The 22,634-nt window shown below is 42.3% G+C and overlaps 2 protein-coding genes across 24 annotated transcripts in view; one reads left to right on the top strand and one right to left on the bottom strand.

Moving 5' to 3' along the window:
- Vti1a (vesicle transport through interaction with t-SNAREs 1A) overlaps positions 1 to 4,717 on the bottom strand; it is a 311,432-nt gene extending 306,715 nt beyond the window's left edge. For 13 of the 18 annotated variants that reach the window (XM_017318251.2, XM_030250990.1, XM_006527192.4 and 10 more), the window contains exon 1: positions 4,203 to 4,717. In XM_017318251.2, coding sequence (XP_017173740.1) covers positions 4,203 to 4,296 — 94 coding nt within the window. In that variant the 5' untranslated portion in view covers positions 4,297 to 4,717. The remainder of the gene's footprint in view (positions 1 to 4,202) is intronic. The other 5 variants (NM_001360431.1, NM_001293685.1, NM_001293686.1 and 2 more) reach the window with 1 other exon arrangement.
- On the top strand, positions 4,711 to 22,531 carry Zdhhc6 (zinc finger, DHHC domain containing 6). Of its 6 annotated transcripts, none has more exons than NM_025883.4 (11): positions 4,711 to 4,951; positions 5,975 to 6,446; positions 7,467 to 7,558; positions 8,963 to 9,122; positions 10,843 to 11,004; positions 11,790 to 11,843; positions 16,170 to 16,337; positions 17,009 to 17,050; positions 17,911 to 18,056; positions 18,143 to 18,189; positions 21,859 to 22,531. In NM_025883.4, exons 2-11 carry the CDS (start codon positions 6,180 to 6,182, stop codon positions 21,960 to 21,962), a joined length of 1,242 nt encoding a protein of 413 aa, NP_080159.3. In that variant the 5' UTR covers positions 4,711 to 4,951; positions 5,975 to 6,179; the 3' UTR covers positions 21,963 to 22,531. The 6 variants fall into 6 exon arrangements, with proteins under 6 accessions (NP_080159.3, NP_001028745.1, NP_001347524.1 ...); NM_001033573.2 differs by having other exon boundaries at positions 4,711 to 5,067; XM_006527268.3 differs by having other exon boundaries at positions 4,722 to 5,230; positions 21,859 to 22,454.
- Positions 22,532 to 22,634: the final 103 nt, after the last annotated feature.

Raw genomic sequence — 22,634 nt, 5'->3', positions numbered from 1 at the left:
AAAAAAAAAAATAATAATAATAATAAAAGAATTCTTTCTAGTTTTAACCACAAAGATGTGAATAACGTATGGACTTCAGTCAAATATGGACTGGTGGCAAATGCATCAAGACAAGGTGGTAACAAGGTCCACTGACATGCGGAAATGAAGAGTCATTTTGTGATTGTTATACAATCTCAATTATTCTAAAAGTAAAATGTTTTGGGCCAGGAGTATAGCTGACTGAGTGTGGGTCTAACAAGAGATAAGGCCTTGGGTCCTACACCTGGCTCCACAAATACAAAGTGAAGCCATTACTTAAATTAACTATAAACTGTCCTAGTTTATAGTTAATTTAAGGACAAGATCCCTCTAGGTTTATAGTGTAGACAATGTGTAGAAGTGTAAAAATGAAAATATGAATGTATATGTACACTTGACACAAATTTGTATTTGTTACCCAAAGATGACTAAAATTCCATAAATAGTTGTTTATAAAGCATAACTGAACCATAGGTAGCAGCTGACAGCTGTCTCCTCAATATACTCAACTAAAAAGTATATCTGGCTCTTAAGCTCTCACCTTTCTTACTCTCTAGCCCTCCTTTTCTCTCTCCCTTTGCCCCTCTCCACGTGCCCATGGCTGGCCTCTCCCTTTCTACCTTCTCTCTTTCTCTCTGCCTTTCTACAATAAAGCTCCAAAACTATTTAAAATATATATATATATATCTGGCAGCTTTAATGGTCTCCTAAACTTTGCACGGTGTGACAGCTACTCCATTAAACTCAAGGGTTTCCTTCTAAGCAACACCTATTTTGTGGCATCTCTGTTAACTCCCCTCCCTCAATTCCCTTCTTTCCATCACCAGAATTCAACACCATTTCTACTTCCACATGCTAAAGCCCTGACAGCCCATTTCTCTTCAAATATAGGTTTTCGTCAAGAGACTTAACTTCACTCTAGATTAGGCACAGAAAGGATGCAAGAAGTTCAAGGTTCCCTTTAAAGTACAATTTCAATGACAGAGTCTGAAGAGCTGGATCCTAGCCAGCCCTGCCCACTGCTGACTGAAGCCCCGTAGAGTAACTAAATGGCATCTCTCGAGGGCTAGTTTGCTATGCTTCCTCTGCTGGTGTGCCATGCTTCATTTGCTGAAATGAGCACCCTTCCTTCCCACTCTACTGATGGACGAGGCAGGCTTACAGAGCCAAGAAACTTGTCCACAGCTACGTGTAGTAAGATTAGGCAGAGGTGAGATCCTAAACAGGTCTGACACCAGCAGCCTGAGTCTTAATCATTCTGTCATGATACAGTCTTGGAACATTCTAACTATAACCCTAGCAGGAGTCACAATTGCCCGTGGGGAGATAAAGAAGTAATTGCAGAGTAAAATTCTGTTGAAGACCCTGAAAGATGCCTGCCTGCTGTGACGCAAGCTCCACCTTGCAGAAAGAACTCTGCTGCTAAGAAACTCACTCCCAGCACAAACACAGGACTGTCACATGGGCTATGTCTTGGCTCGTAGATTTCCCTGATTTGTCTGACTTCCCCACAGAACAATCACCAGTAAAATTCAATCTTTAAATTTAGTAACCACAGGGTATTCATTAAGGGACTCACCCATCTCACAGCTACTAAAGTTAGTTAAGATTCAAACACTTCAAAGAGCAAAGTCTTTTCACTGGTAAATTATTACAGAATAATCAGTTTCTTTTTAAAATAAAGCTTCAGAATGTTGGGGGTTGTTTGTTTGTTTGTTTGTTTGTTGTTGTTTTGTTGTGTTGTGTTGTGTCCTGTTCTCTTTGGAAGTCTCCTTAGCAGCTGCACAGGCACAGCAGAGAATGGTTCATCTCCACAGAGGCTCAGTGCTGCAACTTAAATCAGCTGTTATTTGGGAGAAGGAGCTGCTTGGACTTTAAAATTGGCTCCAATTTTTAAATCGTTTTAATTCAAATAAATTACCACTCCTCTCTGGGTCTGTCTCAGCTGAGTGACACAACCATTATGATGCTGTGGGATCTTTTAGTTACAGTAATTATGTTAACAATATAATTATTGGTAACTATATAATCCCATAGCAAGGATACTGCTCTTGTCATGGTTATAGTATCAATTCCTGTTAGTTCATAAATTCATGGAAAAATATCTTTTTCTATCAATTAGGAGCAAGTTAAAAAGGGAGCAAGCACATTAACAAGAAAACCACTGTGTTTTCAAGAATCATTTAATTATTCAAATAAATATACATTTTCCCCCCACAGTGCCAACAAGACAACCTCCTTTCAAATGAAACATGGTTGCTGTGTGTGGGTCTCACATTACACTAAGTGTAAGGACAGGGATAATAGCATCTTTATTTTTTAAAATAATTCAACTGTTTCCTTATATGTAGTAAAAATTTTAAACACAAAGGCAAGAAAATCAATTGTAACAAAATCTATTTTCTTAGAAAGAGTCTTCAAAACTTTATATTCAGGACAATATTACTTTGTAAAACAGTTTCTCAATAATAAAGCTATTTGCCCAAATTATATTTAAAAAAAAGTTTCTACTGCTAAAAAACAAACAAAATATTAAAATTCAAAATGAGCAAAATCCAACCGCGACTGCACATCCTGGTACTGAGGCTCTGGGACTCAATTCAAAGGCACGAGTCTCAGACAACAACGGCAACAAAATCAAGATGATCTTGGGCAATGGAGACAAGTGGGACTGAAGAGAAGAGGTGAAGTGAAGTATCATGAAGGCAGGAGGCCATCTTCCATCAGATTTTTTTTGTAAAAATCTCTGAGGCAACACAGCTCCATGGTATACGCTACACTGGTTCTCTCCCCTTGCTCCCTTCCTTGAACTCATAAGCCTCTTTAAGACATCATTCACCTCCTTCCGAGCTAACTGAGACTTCAGGAGGTAAGTGGGATGGAGGCTCAGGGGTCCTGGCTTCAAGCAAATATCCCTAGTAACAGAAAACAGGGAGGGGTGATAAGGGAAAAATTATTTATAAACATAAAGATTGGGGGAAATTCTGGACAGGGGGTGAGGAACAACTTAGACTCAAGAGAAGTTACTGCTGTCATCTTGGCCTGGGGCTGACCAGGTAAGAAAGTGAAGATACCCACAATTCTGCAGACCAATGAGAATCATCTCTTCTACACAGTATGCTCCAGAGCTGGAGTAGAGGCAAGTTCAGCAGCCCAGTGATCATTCAATTTCCCTAACGAAACTGAGCCAATAAATAAATAAAACTCACAATTTGTCTGTTACTAACTACTCAAATTAAATCTGTACTTAAAGAAAAAATCCTAAAACACTATCTTATAAGTCACAAAGTATTATATAACAATCCCTTGCTTATTCACAAAAAAAAAAAAAAAAAATCTGAGCCCTTAGAAAAGAAATGTCAAGAAAATCAGACAAGGCTCCCACCTTCCCACTGTTGACAACCTAGCATGCAGGGTAATACCTGGAGGATGCTGAATTGTAAAAGTGAGCAAAGTTGTCCTGTACGAAGTTTCATATAAAACTGGGTTATAGATACCCAAGAAAGATGAGAATCACAGAATCAGGGCAGAGGTCTGAAAAATAGGAATCCTAACAAGAGCTAAGACACAGGGCTTCACAGCTGCGTATCAGTTAATCTTCACAACCGCCCTGAGAGAGGTACGAGTCTCTCGAACCAAGAAGGAAGTTTTGAAGGATAACGAAAACTTGCCTAGGAGACAACTTCTAAGTGGCAAGGGTTAGACTTGAATTCAGGCATCCTAGCTCGTCATTCTAGTGTGCCACGAATAAGGATAACAGAATTATTGACTAAAACGACAACGCTGCTGCTGCATTTACAGATCCACAATCTTGATACTTTCACACAGTTCCTTTGAATACTCATATTTTACAAAAGATAAAAAAAGATAGAAAAAAAAAAAGAAAAGGAAAAAAGAAGAAATCAAGATGCAGAGCAATGTTTCCAAGGCTATACAAGCTTTTAAAAAGCGGTGGGGTAGGAAACAGGCGCCACCCCCCCAAAATGGTTTCCACGCAGAAGGTGCTTTGCATTTGAAGCACATTTAATGCCAATCACAACCTACTACCCAGAACGCACCCCTCCCCGGGCCGCCAGCACCACCCACAGCAGCCTCGCGCCAGCGAGCCCCGCGTGCCCAGGCGGCGTTCCGCGGCCCCCGGCTCTCCAGGCCGCCCCCGCCCGGCCGGGCAGGGTACTCACCGGGAGGGAGCCGAGGGACCCTTGCAATCTTGCTGGTGATCTCAGCAGTGAGCACTGCGAAGTCCTGCTCGTACCCTTCGAAGTCGGAAGACATGGCAGCTCGGGCACGGCCGGCCGGAGCCGGGTTCTAGCGCTCAGAGCGGGACTCGCCAAGGGCGCCCGGCCTCGGCGCAGGGACCCTGTGAAGAAGTCTCCACAGCACAGCGGGAACCGGGAACAACTCCCAGCCCTGCCGCTTCCTGGTTGCTCTACGCAGTCCTTGTCCTCCGGAAACTGCGCTGCCTGCGCCTTTTCCTTTCCACCCAAATCTTCGAACGTAAAACTAAAGAAAAAGTTCACTTTCGGTGACCCCTAAAAAAAAAAAAAGACTACGAAAGCCCACATGCTCTCGGGTATCACAGAATACACGTCCCCCACACTGCAGCTCCAGAGAAACGGCTGGAGCGCCCCCAAACTCTAAGTTGCAGGCGCGGGCTTTCCGAGGGAAGATTGACGCCGCGCACCGACCGGAAGTGGCTGTGGCGGAGCTTGCGCCGAGGACCCGAGCGGGAGGCTCACGGCGGCCGCGTGAACCAGAGACGCGCGGGTCCGAGTTCCCCGCGCAGGTCTCGCCGTCAGGGTTCGCATTCGGCTTGCTCAGACTGAAGCGCTCATGACAGAGCTATAAGGAGGAGAAAATCTGTTCCGCTGAGCCCGGGCCGTCCCGGAAATGCGATGGCTGTGGAGCGGGCACCGGAGACCAGACTGAGGTGGGAGTCACCGCAGGGGGTGCAACCCGCTTACGAGGCGGTCTTCGCCTCGACCTAGTCGACCCAGCATCTCCAAAATATCGAGCCCAGACCTCGCTTAATAAGACGTTTGTCCTGTGAGTGAAGATCCCAGAGCATCCCGCACCACTACATGGGCGGGAAACTGAGGCAGGCACCGACCGGGCTGGCGCATCTGCTCCGTGGGAATCCGTTACGCATACGTCATACCCATGTGTCATAGGTCTTTTCCCGGCTCATTTCACTCCATTCAGAACTCAGGTCTACAACTATTCCCCGTGCGTGCCTTCTTCCCTTCTCCCTCGGCCCCGGAGGGAATTATCCCCCCCCCCCCGCCCGCTTAAATCCACTCTGTGCTCGTTCTCGTGCACTGCTTCAGTTGTGATTTTTCGCGCACACACATGCGGCCTTCTCGTTTTAATCTCACCCTTCTTCCTGTACCTTTAACCCCGATCGATTGCTAATGTTGGCGCTTGGGAGAACAAGTGCCCAGTTATTAATACACAAAGTATTATATGCGTAGAGCATGTCACAGTTAATTCACAACTCGTTGGGAGGCAGTTTAGAACGTCCTAAAAAAGAAGTTTGGTGCTTCTATTCTGGACTTAGCTGTTACTTGTGACCTTGGTCGGTCGATATAATCACAGTCTCTCTAAGCCAGTTTCTGTTCTAGGAAGAATTAGATACGTGATAATTAGATAAGACCCTGCTTCTCAGCTCCCTAAGTCTTTGTTCTCTCTAACGATCCACTAAGCTAGGAGTAGTCGATCCTTTCTGGCACTTTGAACAGAAGAGGAAAACTGTTTAATATGTCCGGTTTTCGTGCACTTCAAGCTCGGACTGTATTCTGGATAGGTCCAAAGTAATTATTTTTGTTCTCGATAAGAGGTGAACTCCACACTAGTGTGCTTTCGAGGTGCTGAGTCAAGTGCTCCTTGGAGTTAAATATTAAATAAATGGCATATGGACTTTCTAAACGGAGTTTTCCCATCTTGTTTTCTTTAGGCTGTGTTTCAAATCAACCTATATTCTCCTGTGAGATACAGAGTTCTGGAGGCCACAACTGAAAATGACATACCCCACCTCAGTGACCCTTCAGCCAAAGGCATGACAGCTCAGGCACACACATGGACTTGTTGCACACAGAAATGTGTGCACAGGAAAAGGAGATCTCTAGTTCTTTAGAAGAAAGAAGTCATTCTTCACCAAGATGGGCATATTCTGCTCAGTAATCAAGTTTGAAAATCTTCAAGACTTAAGGAGACTGTGTCATTGGGGTCCCATCATAGCCCTGGGTGTTATAGCAATATGTTCCACAATGGCCATGATCGACTCTGTCTTGTGGTATTGGCCCTTACATACAACTGGAGGAAGTGTGAACTTCATCATGTTGATAAATTGGACCGTCATGATTCTTTATAATTACTTCAATGCCATGTTTGCTGGTCCTGGCTTCGTCCCTCGGGGGTGGAAACCGGTAAGAAAAAGATCCATTTGACAATGACCTTTGCATAATTTTTTTATGTTTAGTTTGCCATTATGATAACGTTTTGGTTTTTACCTAATCAGCCTCTGTCCTAGGTGACACTGGTGCTACTCCAGTGACTGATGAGTACTTATGTGTAGAACTTGTGTCTATTTGAAAATAATGATCTATGTTAGCGATTTCCAAAGCAATTGAAGACTTGTTCTTTGGGGGTTTGTTGGTGGTGGTGTTTAAAGGATGTATGTGGTAGTCCATACCTTAATCTCCACACTGAGGAGGCAGGGACATGTCATCTTGTGAGCTAGGCCCACCTGGTCAATATAGCAAGTTTCCAGAAAAGAAGAAAGGGAGGACAGCGCCTCAGGCGGAGAACATGTTGGAAAACATATCCAGAAACTGAAGAGCCTTGTATAACTGCAAAAAAAAAAAAAAAAAAAAACTGGTGGTGGGGGGGAGCAACTAGCTCAGAATCCATGGGAGCTGCTTGCACCACAGGGATGTCTAGATGTTTTAGGCAAAGCCCTGGCAGAGGGCAATATAGGAACAATATTTTGATAATACAGAGATTTAAATGAGAGAAAATGACCAGTTAGGGAGTTCCTGAAATGACCCAAAGAGAAAAGGTGACAAGGGCAGTAATTGTATGAGGGGGAAATTTCAGAAAGTGTCACCTCTTACTTCACTGTGGAGTCCTGGTCAGGTTATCTAAAGCAGCTCCCACTAAGAGTGGGAGGACCTAAGTCTCCTTTCGTAGAACCAGTTGACACTGGATTCGGGTTGTGTAGAGAAGAAAAGAAAAATAATCTCTGAGAAATCTGTAGAATGAAGCCGTCCTTACAGTTTATCACTTAAAATATGTTAGTGCAAATGCAGGCGTTGAAAATGCAAGTTACTGGCCCCCTTCCCCTTCATCCATAACAGAAATATAAAGCACTCTAGGGCCTTCCTTCATAAAGCCCAACTTGCTACCATTTAGGATCAAGTAACTGACATGCCTCCCTTTCTATCAAGGAAAAGTCTCAGGATAGCATGTATCTCCAGTATTGTAAAGTCTGCCAAGCATACAAGGCGCCACGTTCACACCATTGCAGAAAGTGTAACAGGTGAGTGACTTTTCTGTTTACTGGACCTGATCCACTTGGTTTCTCCTCTTTTTGTTGTATTTCCTGTTGTGACAGTAGAATCCATTTCTGTTCCCTAAAACTGTCCTATTTTACTTCTCTGTTGCTGGGATGAAACACTGACCAAAGCCATGTTGGGGGAGGGAAGAGTTTATTTGGCTTCAGGTTACAGTCATTGTCAAGGAAAGCCAAGGCATGAGCTTGAACCAGAAACTGAGGAGTGCTGTCTAGTGACTTGCTCTTCCTTGCTTATTCAGCTACCTTTTTTTTTTTAAGGCAGCCCAGGCTATTGCCCTCGGTGGGCTGGGCCCCTTCCATGTCGATCGACAGCCAAGAAATGACGCCTAGATAATTCCCACAGTCCGGTCTGATGGAGGCATTCCTCTTGGGAACCCCTCTTCCCAGTATGTGTAGGTTTGGGTCAAGTTAACAAAAACTAAGCAGCACAGCAAGGCATTCACCTTGTCAGAAATATTATCAAAATACTTGTCTGGAAGATTGGTTTGCATTTAAATATCAACATAAATAATTTTATTCTTTTATTAGAAGGAAGAGATTTTTTTTTCCTAGAAAAACAGACCTTTTGCTTCTCGCCCCACAAAAGCGAATTAAAAGTTATATTTTAGTTTTTCTCCTTTGCTGTGTCAGGATTAGCTGCATTCATTGATTGTGATGTTGACTAGCTTCAGAATTATTTTGAGTCTGAATTAGACTGGTTTTTCTCAGATTCATTCATATATTTTTTCAAGACTTCAATGAAAAGAAGACTGAATCACTATAAAAATGCAAAATCTACCAGGACCTAGCTATCAGCAACATCTGTTGATTAATATGAAATTTAGGAAACCTAAACTCCAATCTGGTTTGTTGCTAGGAGCTTCTTCTCTCGCAGAGAGACAGGAGTGAGGCTGCTCCCATACCACCTATGGGCTGAGCTCGGTGTGGGCCAGCAACTCCGTTTCTGACATGTACTGTGAGAAAGGAAAGACGTTGCCGTTGTGACTGGAGAGCTCTATGATCATTCTCTGGAGACGTGTGTGGACTGTATGTCAGTCTGCTGAGCCTAAGGACTGACAGCCGTGAGCTTCCTCCAGTCTACTGAGGCTCTTGTGGAGCTGCCCGGCTTCTTTATGCAAATTTTACTTGCAGCAGACTTGCTTGCTTTGGAAGCTGTTGTAATGTCAGCTTCCTCTTACGCTATTTAGAATTTTAAAGAAGTCACCATCTATAACCTCAAAAGGTCATAAAGATGTGACTACTTTATGAGAATTAATTCCCCTGTGACTCCTACACATATTGGATTCCTATTTGCTTGATCTTTTGAAAACTAGAGCCAAAGTGGACCAGATTTTCTGCTTTCTGCCTCATCCACATATTTCTTAATAGATGTGTAATGAAGATGGACCACCACTGCCCCTGGATCAACAACTGCTGTGGTCACCAGAACCACGCCTCGTTCACGCTCTTCCTCCTGTTGGCCCCTCTGGGCTGCACTCATGCTGCTTTCATCTTCGTGATGACAATGTACACACAGCTTTATAATCGGGTGAGTGAGACCATGGCACACTCCCATTTCTGCTCATGGAGTGACCTTATCAAGGTCATTGACAGGGTCCCTTTGGAGATAGCACTGTTGGGACTTAACTTGTACAGCAGCTTTGCTTGCTGTCTATCAGTTCCTCCTTTTAAAAAGCCCTTAATCTTGAAAATGAGGACAGATTATTTTATTCTGAAAATCCACCTTTTATGCTCTGGTTGAAATTTATGCTAATTGATTTCTCTTATCCATGGTTTATTACATTTCTCACATAGTGGTTGCGGTGTTGTGGTGAGTCTAGTGAGCAGAAAGAACCAGAAGAAAGAGGTACTTTCCAGCTCGTTCCATTCAGTGTCTGCAGCAGATTGACATTCCTTCCCTCATTTGGTCCACGGAGTGAGCACACTCGTAAAAATAACACATCAAACCAGAAACACTTTTGAGTCAACTTTTGGACACTAAACATGAGATAAAGTTCAAAGGTCGTACACATTAAAAAAGTAAAAGAGGGGCCCGGGCCCAGGAGGTGTACAAACACTGGACAGTACATGTCCTTCACAGAAGGGTCAATCCATATGTTTTTAGCCAGTTTGTAGTTTTCAGTCAGTCCTAGCATCGCAGTGCTAATATTCCAATGCTTAGGAATCTGAATTTTTATCTGAGCTCTCTAGATTTAATGTTAACAACTAAGTTCTATGTTTTATGGACCTACAACCATAAAATTACTTTGTTGCTACCTCGTAAACTATAATTTTGCTACTTTTATAATTTTTTATGTAAATATCTCATTTGTAGGATATCTGATGTGACCTCTAAAGGGTTCAAGACCCACTGGTTAAGAGCCACTGTTTTAGAACATCATACAGGCCAGGCAGCACACACCTGCAGGGTCTATTTATCCAGCCTTTTGCCAGCTCTTGAGCACTGCTTATGGAACATGCTGCATCTGTTGCTGTGGAGAATACTGTAAATTTACAGTAGCAAGGAGACAGCAGAGGCAAAGTGTTCCCTTGTTGTTCATGACTATTCCTGTTTGCCGAGTCAAACTGACTCTCCTGAGGAAGCGACCAAACCTAAATAGAATAACGAACGGTGGAGCTGTAGATGTCTACAGCTCAGTGTTAGACCTCTGGTGCAGTGTGTGGGAGGCCCTAGGTTTGATTCCTCATACTTCAAAAAGAAAAAGACACTGGGCATATCAGTAAGAGCCAAGTGCTCATTAAAAACTGCTGTTTGCCTTGGCAACAAGTCGTGATTATTATGGTTTTAGTCATGGTGGGTTACTTTTTGTTGAAGTTATTTTCCCGTGGGTAGTGTGCCTGTGTGCATGCATGTTCACATGTGTGGGTGCATGTGGGAAGGGGTGGGTGTATGGATGTGGAAGTCCAGGGCTGGCATCAGGAATCTTTCTTAATGGCTCCCCAGTTTTTCCATTGAGGCCGGATCTCTCCATTGATCTTAGTGGAGATAAGATTACTGTAAGATTACTATAAGATCTTATCTCAGTGTGGCCAGCCAGCTTTCCCTGGGAATCCTCTATGTTGGCCTTCCGGACTCTGGAAGGGTAGGAGAACCACTATACCCTTGGAACATTGATGTGAGTGCTGGAGAGCCAAACTCAGTCTCAATACTTATACAGCAAATGCATGATCCACTGAGTCATCTCGATAGCTCTGGTTGTTGTAAGTCTCAACACCGAGTCTCACACGTGCATTGTTACTGCTTGCAGCTCTCCTTTGGGTGGAACACAGTCAAGATTGACATGAGTGCAGCCAGGAGAGATCCACCTCCAATTGTTCCCTTCGGATTGGCTGCGTTTGCCGCCACCTTGTTTGCCTTGGGATTGGCTTTGGGAACAACCATAGCTGTTGGGATGTTGTTTTTCATACAGGTAAAGTTCTTACCCACCTCCGTCTGAAAGTTGCCATGCTATTGGACCTGATTGCAAAGAAAGAGGTAAACCTGGATGTAAAGATTGAGTATAAGGGCGAAAGTACTTTTGCTTAGCTGTAGGCAATTAGTTTACCACCTATGTACAGTAGGTAATTTTGAAGTAATTTTGCCAGAACTTGTAGCCACTGTATAAAGACATGCACCTTAATTGAAGTCTTTATAGTTGAGAAAGGTGCTCTCACCCTACATGATCTTCAAATCACCCCAAAAGGGCCTGACAGAAGAGTGCTGTCCTCTTCCTTACAGATGATGAGTGTCTGTTGAAAAGGGTAAGTGACTCACCTATGGTCACTCATTCGTGTGCTTAGTACACATGAATATTAATGAAAATGAGGCTCCTGAGGGAACATACTTAGATTGGATTTTTTTTTCCTAAGTCTTATAATTAAGGACATTAATTTTAAAGAAATTAAGATCTTGATGTACCATTTTTCACACATGGACTTAGTCATAGCCAAGAAAGTAAGGCAGGCGTTACCAGAGTTACTCGTTTCTGTGTCACTGGGACTCGGCTGTGCTTCGGATGGGCACGGTGAGTTTGGCATAGAGACACTGCAGTGCATTAGTTAAGAGGGGCTGCACACTGACTGCTGCTTAGCCTCTGCCATCTTTGCTGGCTTCATGTGTGAGGTAGAACAAGAAAAGCTGTCTTGAAGTTAGGATGACAATGATCTGAAGTAAACCAAATAACATTGTGAAACTTCACTATCATTTCATTTCTAGATAAAAATTATTCTCAGAAACAAAACTTCTATTGAATCATGGATTGAAGAAAAGGTAAATTTAATAATTGTTCCTTCAATATAAAGTTCTGACTCGCTAACTTAATGATGCTGGGAGGTGACCCTGGGTCACTGGCATGTCACATGCAAAGTGAGCAAGGGGAGCATTGGGCCTTCCTCCACCACAGCAGAGAGCCAGCGACATGGAGATGTTAATTCAGGCCTGTGACAGCCACCTTGTCAAAACTCTTTGGTTTATCTGTTCTTGAAAGCCAAGCAGGGCCAGGTATGGTTGGTGTTTGCATGGGCAAAACAATAGTAGAGCGGAAGTCTGGCATCTTAGGACATGTTTAGTCCCCGACACCCAATCCAGTCCGTGCATTTTAACATAGAGCAGCAGTTCCCAAACCCTGTACTCCGAGTCGTTTTATTTATATTTCCCCCAAGTGCCAAGTTCATTAATAAGCTTGTGTGTGTGCTGTGCTCACTCACAGTTGCCATATTTTCTAAGTGAAAAAAAACTGTAAAATAAAAAAAATAAATAAAGACAATCCATTATGCTAATGTAACATTTTGTAAAAAATAATTATTTTTGATAACTAAATAGGACAAGTGTCCTCATTTTATAGATTTTTCAAATCTCTTTTCATCTGATTTAACAGAAGACAGTTAGAATGTCACACCTACTTCTGCATTCAGTCTGTTGAGACTTTTTACTTTGGTTGACATTTATGTGGAAAGACCAGCTTCATACACATAAGTAAGTGGGAAAGTCTGGACATTTTAGACTATAATAGGTATTTATCTTACATTAAAACTTGACAAGTGATTGCCTCCCACACATCCCAGAGCTGTAGCTGAAACGCAGAATCTCAGGTTTGCTTAGCAGGTCTGTCTCTGAGCCTTACCCCAGGCCAACAGGGAACATCTCTGTCAGTTACCTTTTTGTACTCTTTTATATTTAAATTCATAGCATTTATATTTAATTACTTATAAGCAACATATATAACTTTTATATTAAAATGGGAGTCTCTTTGAATATGGGTAAGCTGTCAGAATCATAAGATAAGTTTTCCAAAATTCTCAATTTCACTTGAAAGCCTTCATCTGGACGCAGACACCTTCAGTTGTTTACCTGTCACGGTGCTATTCCAACTTTACCTTTGAAACCATAGTCACCACATAGTCAAGCTCTGGTCCTCTAGAGAACCCTGCCTCATGCATGATCTAAATAGTTAATACTTATTGTTTAGGGAATAAAGATAAGAAAAAATATGTACATGTTCTGTGGACATGCAGCGTTTGTTTATTGTATTTTTGAGCTGTGGTTTCCCTCCAGCCTAGCCCTGCCTCAGCCTCCACTGTTCTGGGGTCATAGGTATCTTGGTCATAGATCTATTGGTGGAGTCTGTAAACACAGAAGTTGATTGCATCTGCACACAGTGTGACAACTTACACAGTATTGTGTCACTGACTTCTTGGCTCCTGGTAGTTTACCCACATTGCAAATATCAGGACCATTATGAAAAGTGTGTCCTTGCTGAACCCTGGGTACAGTTCAGCTTCCATAGCTCATGCATTATGAGGCTGCTGTTTACTGTGTCCCCATTTACAGTGCCCGTTTACAATGTCCCCTATTCACAATGTCCCTGTTTCCTTCACCAGCCTCTCTCCCCACTGCCCCATCTCACTCTCAGAGCTTACACATTTATACTTCTACATCTTTCCCATGTTTTTCCTCTACCTTAATTTCTTTCCTGATTTTATTTATTTATTTATTTATTTATTTATTTATTTTTGCCCCTCAAGGTGCAGTTCAGGTATTATCTCTTCCAAGGAACCGTATTTACTGTCTGAGCTTGGCTAAGTACTATTTGCTGCCTTTTCCCATAAGAATGCCGTGTGTCTATGTTCGATTTTAGTGTGTGGTATTGATAATATCTACTGAGTGCTGCTCTAGGCAAACACATGTCTTCATGATTTTTGTAAACTACTGCCATCTTTACCTTTTTTTTCATATAAAGTAGCTTATGTTTTGGTTTTTGATATTCAATCCATCTTGAAGAGTCTGATCATTTAGCCAAGCACATGCTTTAGTGCTGAGCAGTACTTCTAGCACCTGAATCTTCATTTATAAAAAAAGGAGGGCAGGGAGGGGGAATTACTCTCTATTATTCAGGTGAAGGTGGATGTATAAAATTCAGTAAGTTTGTATTGTTGAACCCTTGACACCATAGGGTTAATCCGAGGAAGACAGAATGATGAAGAGACTGATAAGAATCAGTGCAGGTCGCAGCTGGCAATCCAGATGGGGGAGGGGTAGCCAGTGATTAGAGAAAAGGGGAAAATCATAGACACCCACGCAGTGGATGAAGCAAAAGCAGACTCTAGCAACTTCATACATAGACAGACAGACAGACAAACATACACATTCACACATTGAGTAGATGGAGCAAAGCGCCCCCAGCAGCTTTAGCTTTCCCTTTAGTCCATTTACATCCCCAAGGACAAAGTTTTCTACGTAAGAAGGAAATTACCTCATAGCCACAAGTGTCTATGTTTTTCTCCACAAGTTCCTTATAACCCACAGCAGTAATTCTTTTGTCATTAATTAACATTGTTTAGACAAGGCAAGTCTATAGTAGCAAGCTTTTCCCGAGGCTTGGCTGACGACAGGTGCTCTGTATTTACTAAGGAGCAGGTCATTTGTCTTACACCTTACTTTTGAAGTCTTGATCTGATTAATCTGATTAATCTGTTCTTACAATAGAATTTTACTCTTTACTCATAACCTTCCTTTTCATGGTGCACATAGGAAACCTGTTACCACATCCCTAGTGGTAACACAACATGATCATGGAACTCAGGACCAACCTAGAAGAAAATGTTTTCTTTAGTCATTAACTTGTCCCAAGCCTATTTTTCTTTCTACTACAATCCACATGGTTGTAACGCACGAAAGCTCACTGCACTCCTTTCTCTACCTCATTCGGATCTTGCAATCACACTCTATTCTTGATTCTAACTTTAAACTTTCTGTCAACTACCCTAACTTACCAATCATGCTATCTTCCTAAAACTACTTAAATTAGTAAATTCATAAAGTCATGAATTCATTTAAGAGGCATTATCTCAAGAACTTTTATCTTCATGTTGATCTGCAGGAAATTTGCCCAGTAGAGTGAGCTTATGTCCAGGAAGTAATCACCCCAGACTATAGGCAGTGAGGGTCTCCCGGTGCCTATCACCCCAAGCCAAATATGGAGGAGTACAGTGATGGCCAACCTGAGAAGCACATCAGTAGCAAGAAGCAGCCCTGCGGCTGTGCCTGTGCAGAGTGCACCCATCGCAGCCTAGCGAGTGGGGTGCACCATTGTGAAGTTTAACAGTTGTTTTAATAAACAGGTAACACACATATTACTTTAGAAATAACTACAAGAAACTCTTGCATAAAATTCTGTTCCTTAATAAACAAATATTTCATAATACCATTTCTGGTAAGCATAATGAATATGCTGACATTAGAGGGTTTTTGTTTGTTTTGTTTTGCTAAAGATCATGGCCCTGTATAAAACCATGTTAATCTAGAAATTATTAAAACTATTACTTTATCACAGACAGAACTTCAAATAAGGAAATAAAATTCTCCAAAAATATTTAAGATTACCAGACACTAGTGTTGAACTTGCTTTCAAATTAAATAATGTATGTTTGTACCACTAGGTGGCAGTAAGAATTTAAGAAATTCAAAGTTAGTTTATGTCCAGAGAGAACTATCCATTTAAATGCCTAGAATATAAGCTGTGCCATTGGAATATGACCTATAATTGAAGATACAGTGTGTGTGTGTGTGTGTGTGTGTGTGTGTGTGTGTGTGTGTGTAAGAGAGAGAGAGAGAGAGAAAGAGAGATGAAACAAAACACATGAAACTCCTTCACAAAGTTTGCAAAATGTTCATTGTAAAATTGTGCCTCCCTATTAACTTCCTGGCCATTGGCTTTATAAGCCATACCTTCTCCTGAGTCTATTAACAGCATCACTTCTTACCTATACTCTCCTGTGCTGTGAAGCAACCATAAGCATTGAGGGGTTTCTGCACAGGATACAGTTAGCTAATTCTTTTATAAACCTTTGGAATGCTTGTTCCTAAGATATACCCTGTCAGGTGCTCTGGGATATCACAAACAAGGTTAGTATTCTCATTTAAATCCCTCTATACTGTGATAAAATTATATTCTCTGACAACACTCCTATTAGCCCAACAATAACAAAGTATTTTTATGAGTAATACAGATTTCAAAAGTTGGTAGTCTCAATAATGTATTAGCAAAAGCCATTGCAGGTAGAAGCAGCTGCCATTTTACCCCTTTGTTTTCCACAGGCTAAAGATCGCATTCAGTATTACCAACTGGATGAAGTCTTCATTTTTCCTTATGATATGGGAAGTAAGTGGAAGAACTTTAAACAGGTGTTTACATGGTCGGGAGTTCCTGAAGGAGATGGACTTGAGTGGCCAATACGAGAGGGCTGTGACCAGTACAGCCTCACAGTGAGTAGTTCCCTTGCAAAGGCCTTCCTCTCTCTCCATTGTGGTTACCTTGTTAATGCCCACAACTTCCCGAGAGTTTGTACTCATATTGTATGTAGTGCTTGAGTTTTCCATATGTCAAAATGAGTGTAATATCCATAGGGATTCTTAGCATCTCCTTTATTAAGCTCTTTCCTGAACAGTCTATAAACTACTGTCATGAAGTCCAAAAAAAAAAAAAAAAAAAAAAGCTGACCTTTAACTACCTCTGTCGTGCATGAACACCTTGCTCAACCTCAGCACTCATGTCTGCCCCTCAGTTGTTCCTGCAGGCCGGGTGCAAGCCCGTATTTCCCCCGCTGTGTCTAATACAATTCTATTAGTAGCTTCTGACTAAAGGGGAAAGTCGAGACTCATTAATAATGAATGAGTTTTCTAGTTTGTCCATTAGAGAATCACTGAGACGACTATGCATCCCTAGCTCTGATCCCTTGTGAGCACCCCAAGAGTACACAGAGGTGAAAACTTCAGAGATCAGAGTCTAAGAAGGCTCCATCCCAAACTGTGGCTCAACTAATGAGTGCCAGAAGCTGGGGCTCGGGATACCTTCAAGACACTGTGATGGAAGGGGGGAGGCTGCTCAGTCCTGACACAGAGTACTAACTCTTTCTCCCTCTGTGTCTTCCAAACAGATAGAACAGTTGAAGCAAAAGGCAGACAAGAGAGTCAGAAGTGTAAGTAGCCTATTTGCAATGGCACTGATTCCTGTTTTCTCCAGTTGGGCACTGCGTTTCGGTGCAGCTTAAAACAGTGGCTTTTATTAAATAGTCTTCCTTTCTCTTACATTTATTATCTATTGTGCATGCATGTACAGCACAGGGAGTGTTGTGGGCATCTCCTACCATGTGGGCGCCAGCGATCATTATTTCCTTTATATTTGTTGAAATACAATGCAATTCACTTTTTTTCAGACTGTCTCACTGTGTATCCATGATGGTCTCAAACTCAGAGACCCACCTTCCTCTGCCTCTGAATCAAAGTGCTGGGGTCAAAGACACGTGGCGCCACGCCAGCTGATACTCTTGACTTGTTTTCTTTGAAATACTTTAAGCTAGAGGTTCCTAAGACATTTAGTCAGTGTATACTGCTGGCCTAGAAAAATACCTTTAGTCAGCTGATGAAACCACATTTATAACCACACTGTTAGCTAGTGATGATGCCACCTGTGCCCAAAGGGGGTCTTAATTAAAAATAAATACAATAAAAATTACGGTCCTGTTTATACTGGCCACACTAAGCACCCAGTAGCTGCAAGTGTCTAGTTAGCAACCCATTTAAGACCAGAAAGAGACATGCAGACACTTCCATCATTACAGAAAGTTCTCCTGAACACAGATCATATTCATAGCAGATGTATGCTTGAAATGGTGGATCAGAGAAGCCCGAAAACAAGAAAAATCCTTCCCTGATGAGAAACTGGGGGAAAGATGTTTTATCACTGGATAGTTGGGATCTGAACTTAATTTTTTATTCAAGCTTGAAAGAACTCAGATATGGTAACTACTGAGCTTATTCTTCTGACCACTGACGGCAGGTTCGCTATAAAGTCATAGAAGATTACAATGGTGCCTGCTGCCCTTTGAATAGAGGAGTGAGAACCTTCTTTACGAGCCCCTGCACTGAGGAGCCTCGGATCCGGCTGCAGAAAGGAGAGTTCATCTTAGCAACGAGAGGGCTGCGGTAAGAGATGGGGATGTCCCATTTGTTCAATAGGAAAACTGGCATTAACTTCAAACATATTTAATTTAACCTTTTAAATATTTCAGATACTGGTTGTATGGAGACAAAATTCTTGATGATTCCTTCATAGAAGGTATGGAAGTGGAAGGGTATGTTTAAAGTATGACTGTTAGCAGTAACCCCAAATTCATAAAAATAACATGCATAGTCACATGCAAAATGTATTAGGGAACTGTGTAGACATACAAGGATGCTTCTTGCATATCTCTCTGCAGCTCTTACTTATCAGGTTTTGATAATAATAGCTATCATCTAAGTCTTTACTTGACTATATGACAGATACCTATACAGTCCCCATAGGCATCTGTGCATAATATGGCAGATTAGAAGTCACCTGGACACAACCCAGTCAAAGACAAGGTCAAGATAAAAACCTCAGACTCTCTTCCTAGAAGAGAAGTATCTGGAGGAAGGCTAAGGTCAGGTTCAGGCCAGCGTCTGACTGCATGGTGCTGTGCATGCGGGGCCTGGCCAGCAGCTTCCATGACAGTGCTATTCCCTTCTGGACATGGGTACTGTGAGAGGAATGAGCAAATTGTGGGACATGCAGCTATAGTCTGTGGAGAGAGAGAGAGAGAGAGAGAGAGAGAGAGAGAGAGAGAGAGAGAGAGAGAGAGAGAGAGAGCCCTAGAGTATATCAGGCTGCGGAGACAGAGGTATGACATATGAACTGAAAAGCTGCAATTCTTCATGGGTACCCAGAGTTCCTAAGGGAGAGGCTAGCTCTGCCACTGCATTGTGAGCCACATGTCTTCTGGCAGGCGTGTCTGTCGAGAAAAAGAAATCCACAATTGCTTGGAACCTCATCGCAGAAAGCCTTGCACTGCAAAAAAAAAAAGTTTCAAAACCCAAAATTGTGTTTGACATGGAGCACAGGGGAGTGGTCTAAGACCTGGGAATTCCAACAGGAAGTGAGCTTCTCCACAGAAATGCCTCTCATCATGAAGATACCACTAAATTTGTTTGAAATTTGAGACTAGCAGCCCTACCTGCAGACTGCTACAAAAGGCAGCTAGGAAGAACTGTTGGCCAATGCCTTGTTTCCACCTTACCTATTTTCACTATTTTCTCTTTAGTTTGATCTCAGCTTCTGTGCTTCATTGTTGGGCTGTGTCTCTCAGCAGGGTCTTGCCTGATGCTTCCTTCCTCCTCAATGTCTGACTTCTCTTCCCTCTAAAGCAAGCACTTTGATTCCTGCTTTGCTCATCCTCACCTTCCTGCCCATTCCCTCTTGTTTCCCTACTTACTGCCGCACTTAACCTAAAAAAACGACAAGTTACATTTTCCCCATTCAGAACCCAGTGCTGCTGCCTCAGGCCCCATAAGGGGCACAGTTGAAGTCTGCATGTCCCTTCCCAGTGCAGATGAGCACCAGCACTGCTGTCTTTCCATGTTACTGAAGTGAAGACACTAGCCAGGAAAACTCACATCAAACGAAACTAGGAGAAATGAGCAGAGGGAGAGGAAGCAGCAAAGGACACGCTCGTCCCAACAGATTCATAGAGCACAGAAATGTGCAAGCCTCAGACCACAGCTCGAGGAAACCCACCCAAATTCACAGCTTCTCAGTCACAGAAAGGAGAGCTATGGAGGTAGCTAAAATGGTGGGGAAAGCCTTCAGAGCCCTGCATTCTAGAAGGATCACTGTCCAGTAAAGACTGGAGAGCAGGTGAGGGCAACAAGGAAACCAGTTCAGAACCTTGATGGAAACATTAATAAGGAGATGTCAGTCACTTGGCAAGAAATTTAAAAGTGCAGGAAAAATTCAGTGAGTAACTAAGACACTGACAAAGAAACAAACAGAAATGCTGCAAGTGAAAGGCAATCCAAAAAAAAAAAAAAAAAAAAAAAAAGGCAGTGGAAAGAAAGGAAGCAGGCGTTGGCATGACCAGGCAGAGCACGGTTATGGACATATGGCTCAAGACAGTGATATTCTCAGACATAAAAACAAAACAGCAGGACGGAAACTTCCAAAACCTCTGAAATGCATTCAGGAAACTAAACCTAAGAAAAGAGACTAAAACTAGGAGATAGTCTGACTTCAGAGGCAGTTTAGTCAATGAAATTAGAAAGTTTCAGAGACTGAGAGGAAGAAATGGACACCCAGACACAAGATGCATGTAGAACCCAAATAGTCTTGGTCAGAGAAGAACTCAGTCAAGATGTCAAAAATGAAAAGCAAAGGAAAAGGCTATGGGGGAAGGCAAAGGTAGACCCGTCAGGATAACGTCAGACTCTTGTCAGTAACCATAAAAGCCAGGAGCACTTGGCAGGTCATATTCAAACACAGAAAGTAAATAGCTGCCAGCAAGGAGAACAAACGACAAGAAATGTGGGGACCAGGAGCCCCTGGTCACTGCTGTTGGGATGGTAGACTGCTACAGTCCCCTGCAAACAATGTGGAGGTTTCTCAAAAAACTACAAATAGAACTTCCGTATTACTCAGGTTGTGCGGATCCAGAGGATATATTTAAATGACTCTTCAGTCCTACCACAGAGACACTCGCACACAGTGATTTATTCCTGAAACATTCACAGTAGCTAAGGAAAAAACAGCCGAGATATTCACCAGTAGATGAATGGGTAGAGGAAATACATTACATACACACAGTGGAATTTTTATTCATCTATAAAGAAATGTTAAATGCTATTTCCAAGAAAATGGATGCAACTGAATTTCATTATGAGGCTCAGACAAACACTACAACCTGTTTTCATATGTCGATTCTAGCCGGTGGTTTGGGTATGTTTAAACAAGAAAGGATAAAACAGTTTTTAAAAGAGAGGTATTTGGATACAGACCTATGACATGAAAACAAACGGATTATTAGGAAGGGGATTAGAAGGAAGATGAGGGCGGGATGGAAGAACCATTATTATGAGAAAACTCATTACTCTGTATGCTGATTTTTAAAATTAATCAAATAAATTCTGATGGATGTCTTTTGGCTATCAGTGAAAAGTGAAGCATGGAACTAATATGCAAAAGCAGCTCACTCACAGCCCAGGCTGCAGATGGGTGGAGACTGTAGGGAACTGTAGAGTCAGGAAATAGATTACATACATCCAGCTTCCCTTCCCTTCCCTCCACTCTCACCCATCCCCCACCCCACCCCAAGTCACAGTCACATCCCCTTTAAGGGGAAGTTCCTTTTAAAGCTAAGGTTTAAATTTTAAAGATCAACCTGAGATGTTCTTAAAGAAAATACTTAGGATTAATCATAGTTTACTCCATAAGACAGCTTAGGTGATTCTGGTATAGAAATTCATAGCCTGGGAGCAGATGGCTGTAACCTAGTATTCAGAAGATCATAGGTTCACAGCAGACCCTGAACTACATAGCAGAACTCTCTCAAAAAAAAAAAAAAAAAAAAAGAAGAAGAAGAAGAAGAAAACAAGGAAAGACTTGAGAAGGAAATGCAGAGAGGCGTTAGGAGGGTCATCCTTGGAGTGTACTGTAATGGTGTGCCACAACAATCACCGTATAGTTAGTGACCGAAGATCCAGTTAGGCACTGTCCAGACCACACTAGTCTTAGATGATGGGATAGGAGCTAGAGTCTTCCCATTTCCTAGCTTGGTAGAACCATTTGGAGACTTTTCCCTGGCCTGTGTCTGAGAGCTACTGAGGGGACAGCAGGAAGTCTTAACAACTAATCTTCACTTGAAACAGTAGAACTTGCTCCTGGTAATGTCACCTGGTCCTGCCACCTGCTTCACTGTGGCATCACTTTCTCCCTCAGGTACTTCAAGAGTAAGAGGGTGGTTTCCTAGAAACTGTGTGGAAAAGTGTCCCTGTGATGGTGACTCAGATCCAGCCCCAGAGGGGGAGAAGAAGAACAGATAGCCACTGTTAAAGTGAGATCACTAAGTCTTCATTACTTGAAAATCCACATGTAGTACCTGAGAATTATGCAACGAGCCTACTCTGCTTAAGGTATTCTTTTCCTCAAAGATGCCCTAGTGCCATGACTTCAGAAATGTTTATTACCGTTTTGAAACAGAAGCCATTCTGCATATGCCTTTGAATTCCTGCCGTCTTTCCACTTCTTCCTACTGAAGCAAGGCCGTTCCAGCCCAGTGAGCAACTTGCCCTTTCTGTGTGCTGCACATCTGACTTCCCCTGCAGGTCTAATTCCCCACTGGACAGGAGCATCTTGCATGTGGTTACTCTGTTTCTTCCTCAGTTGACATTTCCTTCATAATCTTCTAGAGACTGTAAAACTTGTCAGATTCAATATAAACTCAAATTTGGTTACTTTTAATAATACAGATTTTTGTCAAATCCAATAAAGGTCAATGGATGTTCTGTAAAAATTATAGTTTTCACCAAAAAGCATTGTTTTTAGTTTGCTTTTTGGTTTGGTGGTGGTGGTGGTGGTTTATTTTGTCTTCTGAGTAAAAAGGTTTCTCTGACGTCCTTATGAAAACATTGCCCTGCTGCCAAGTGTAGTCGTGTTGAGTCATGAGCTTTAAGACGTTCAGTTCAGTGAATGAGCCTGTTACTGCTAGATTGACT

The sequence above is a fragment of the Mus musculus genome, chromosome 19, assembly GCF_000001635.26.
Source record: "Mus musculus strain C57BL/6J chromosome 19, GRCm38.p6 C57BL/6J".
Taxonomy (NCBI): Eukaryota; Metazoa; Chordata; class Mammalia; order Rodentia; family Muridae; genus Mus; species Mus musculus.
This window is presented reverse-complemented; position numbering and strand designations above follow the sequence as displayed.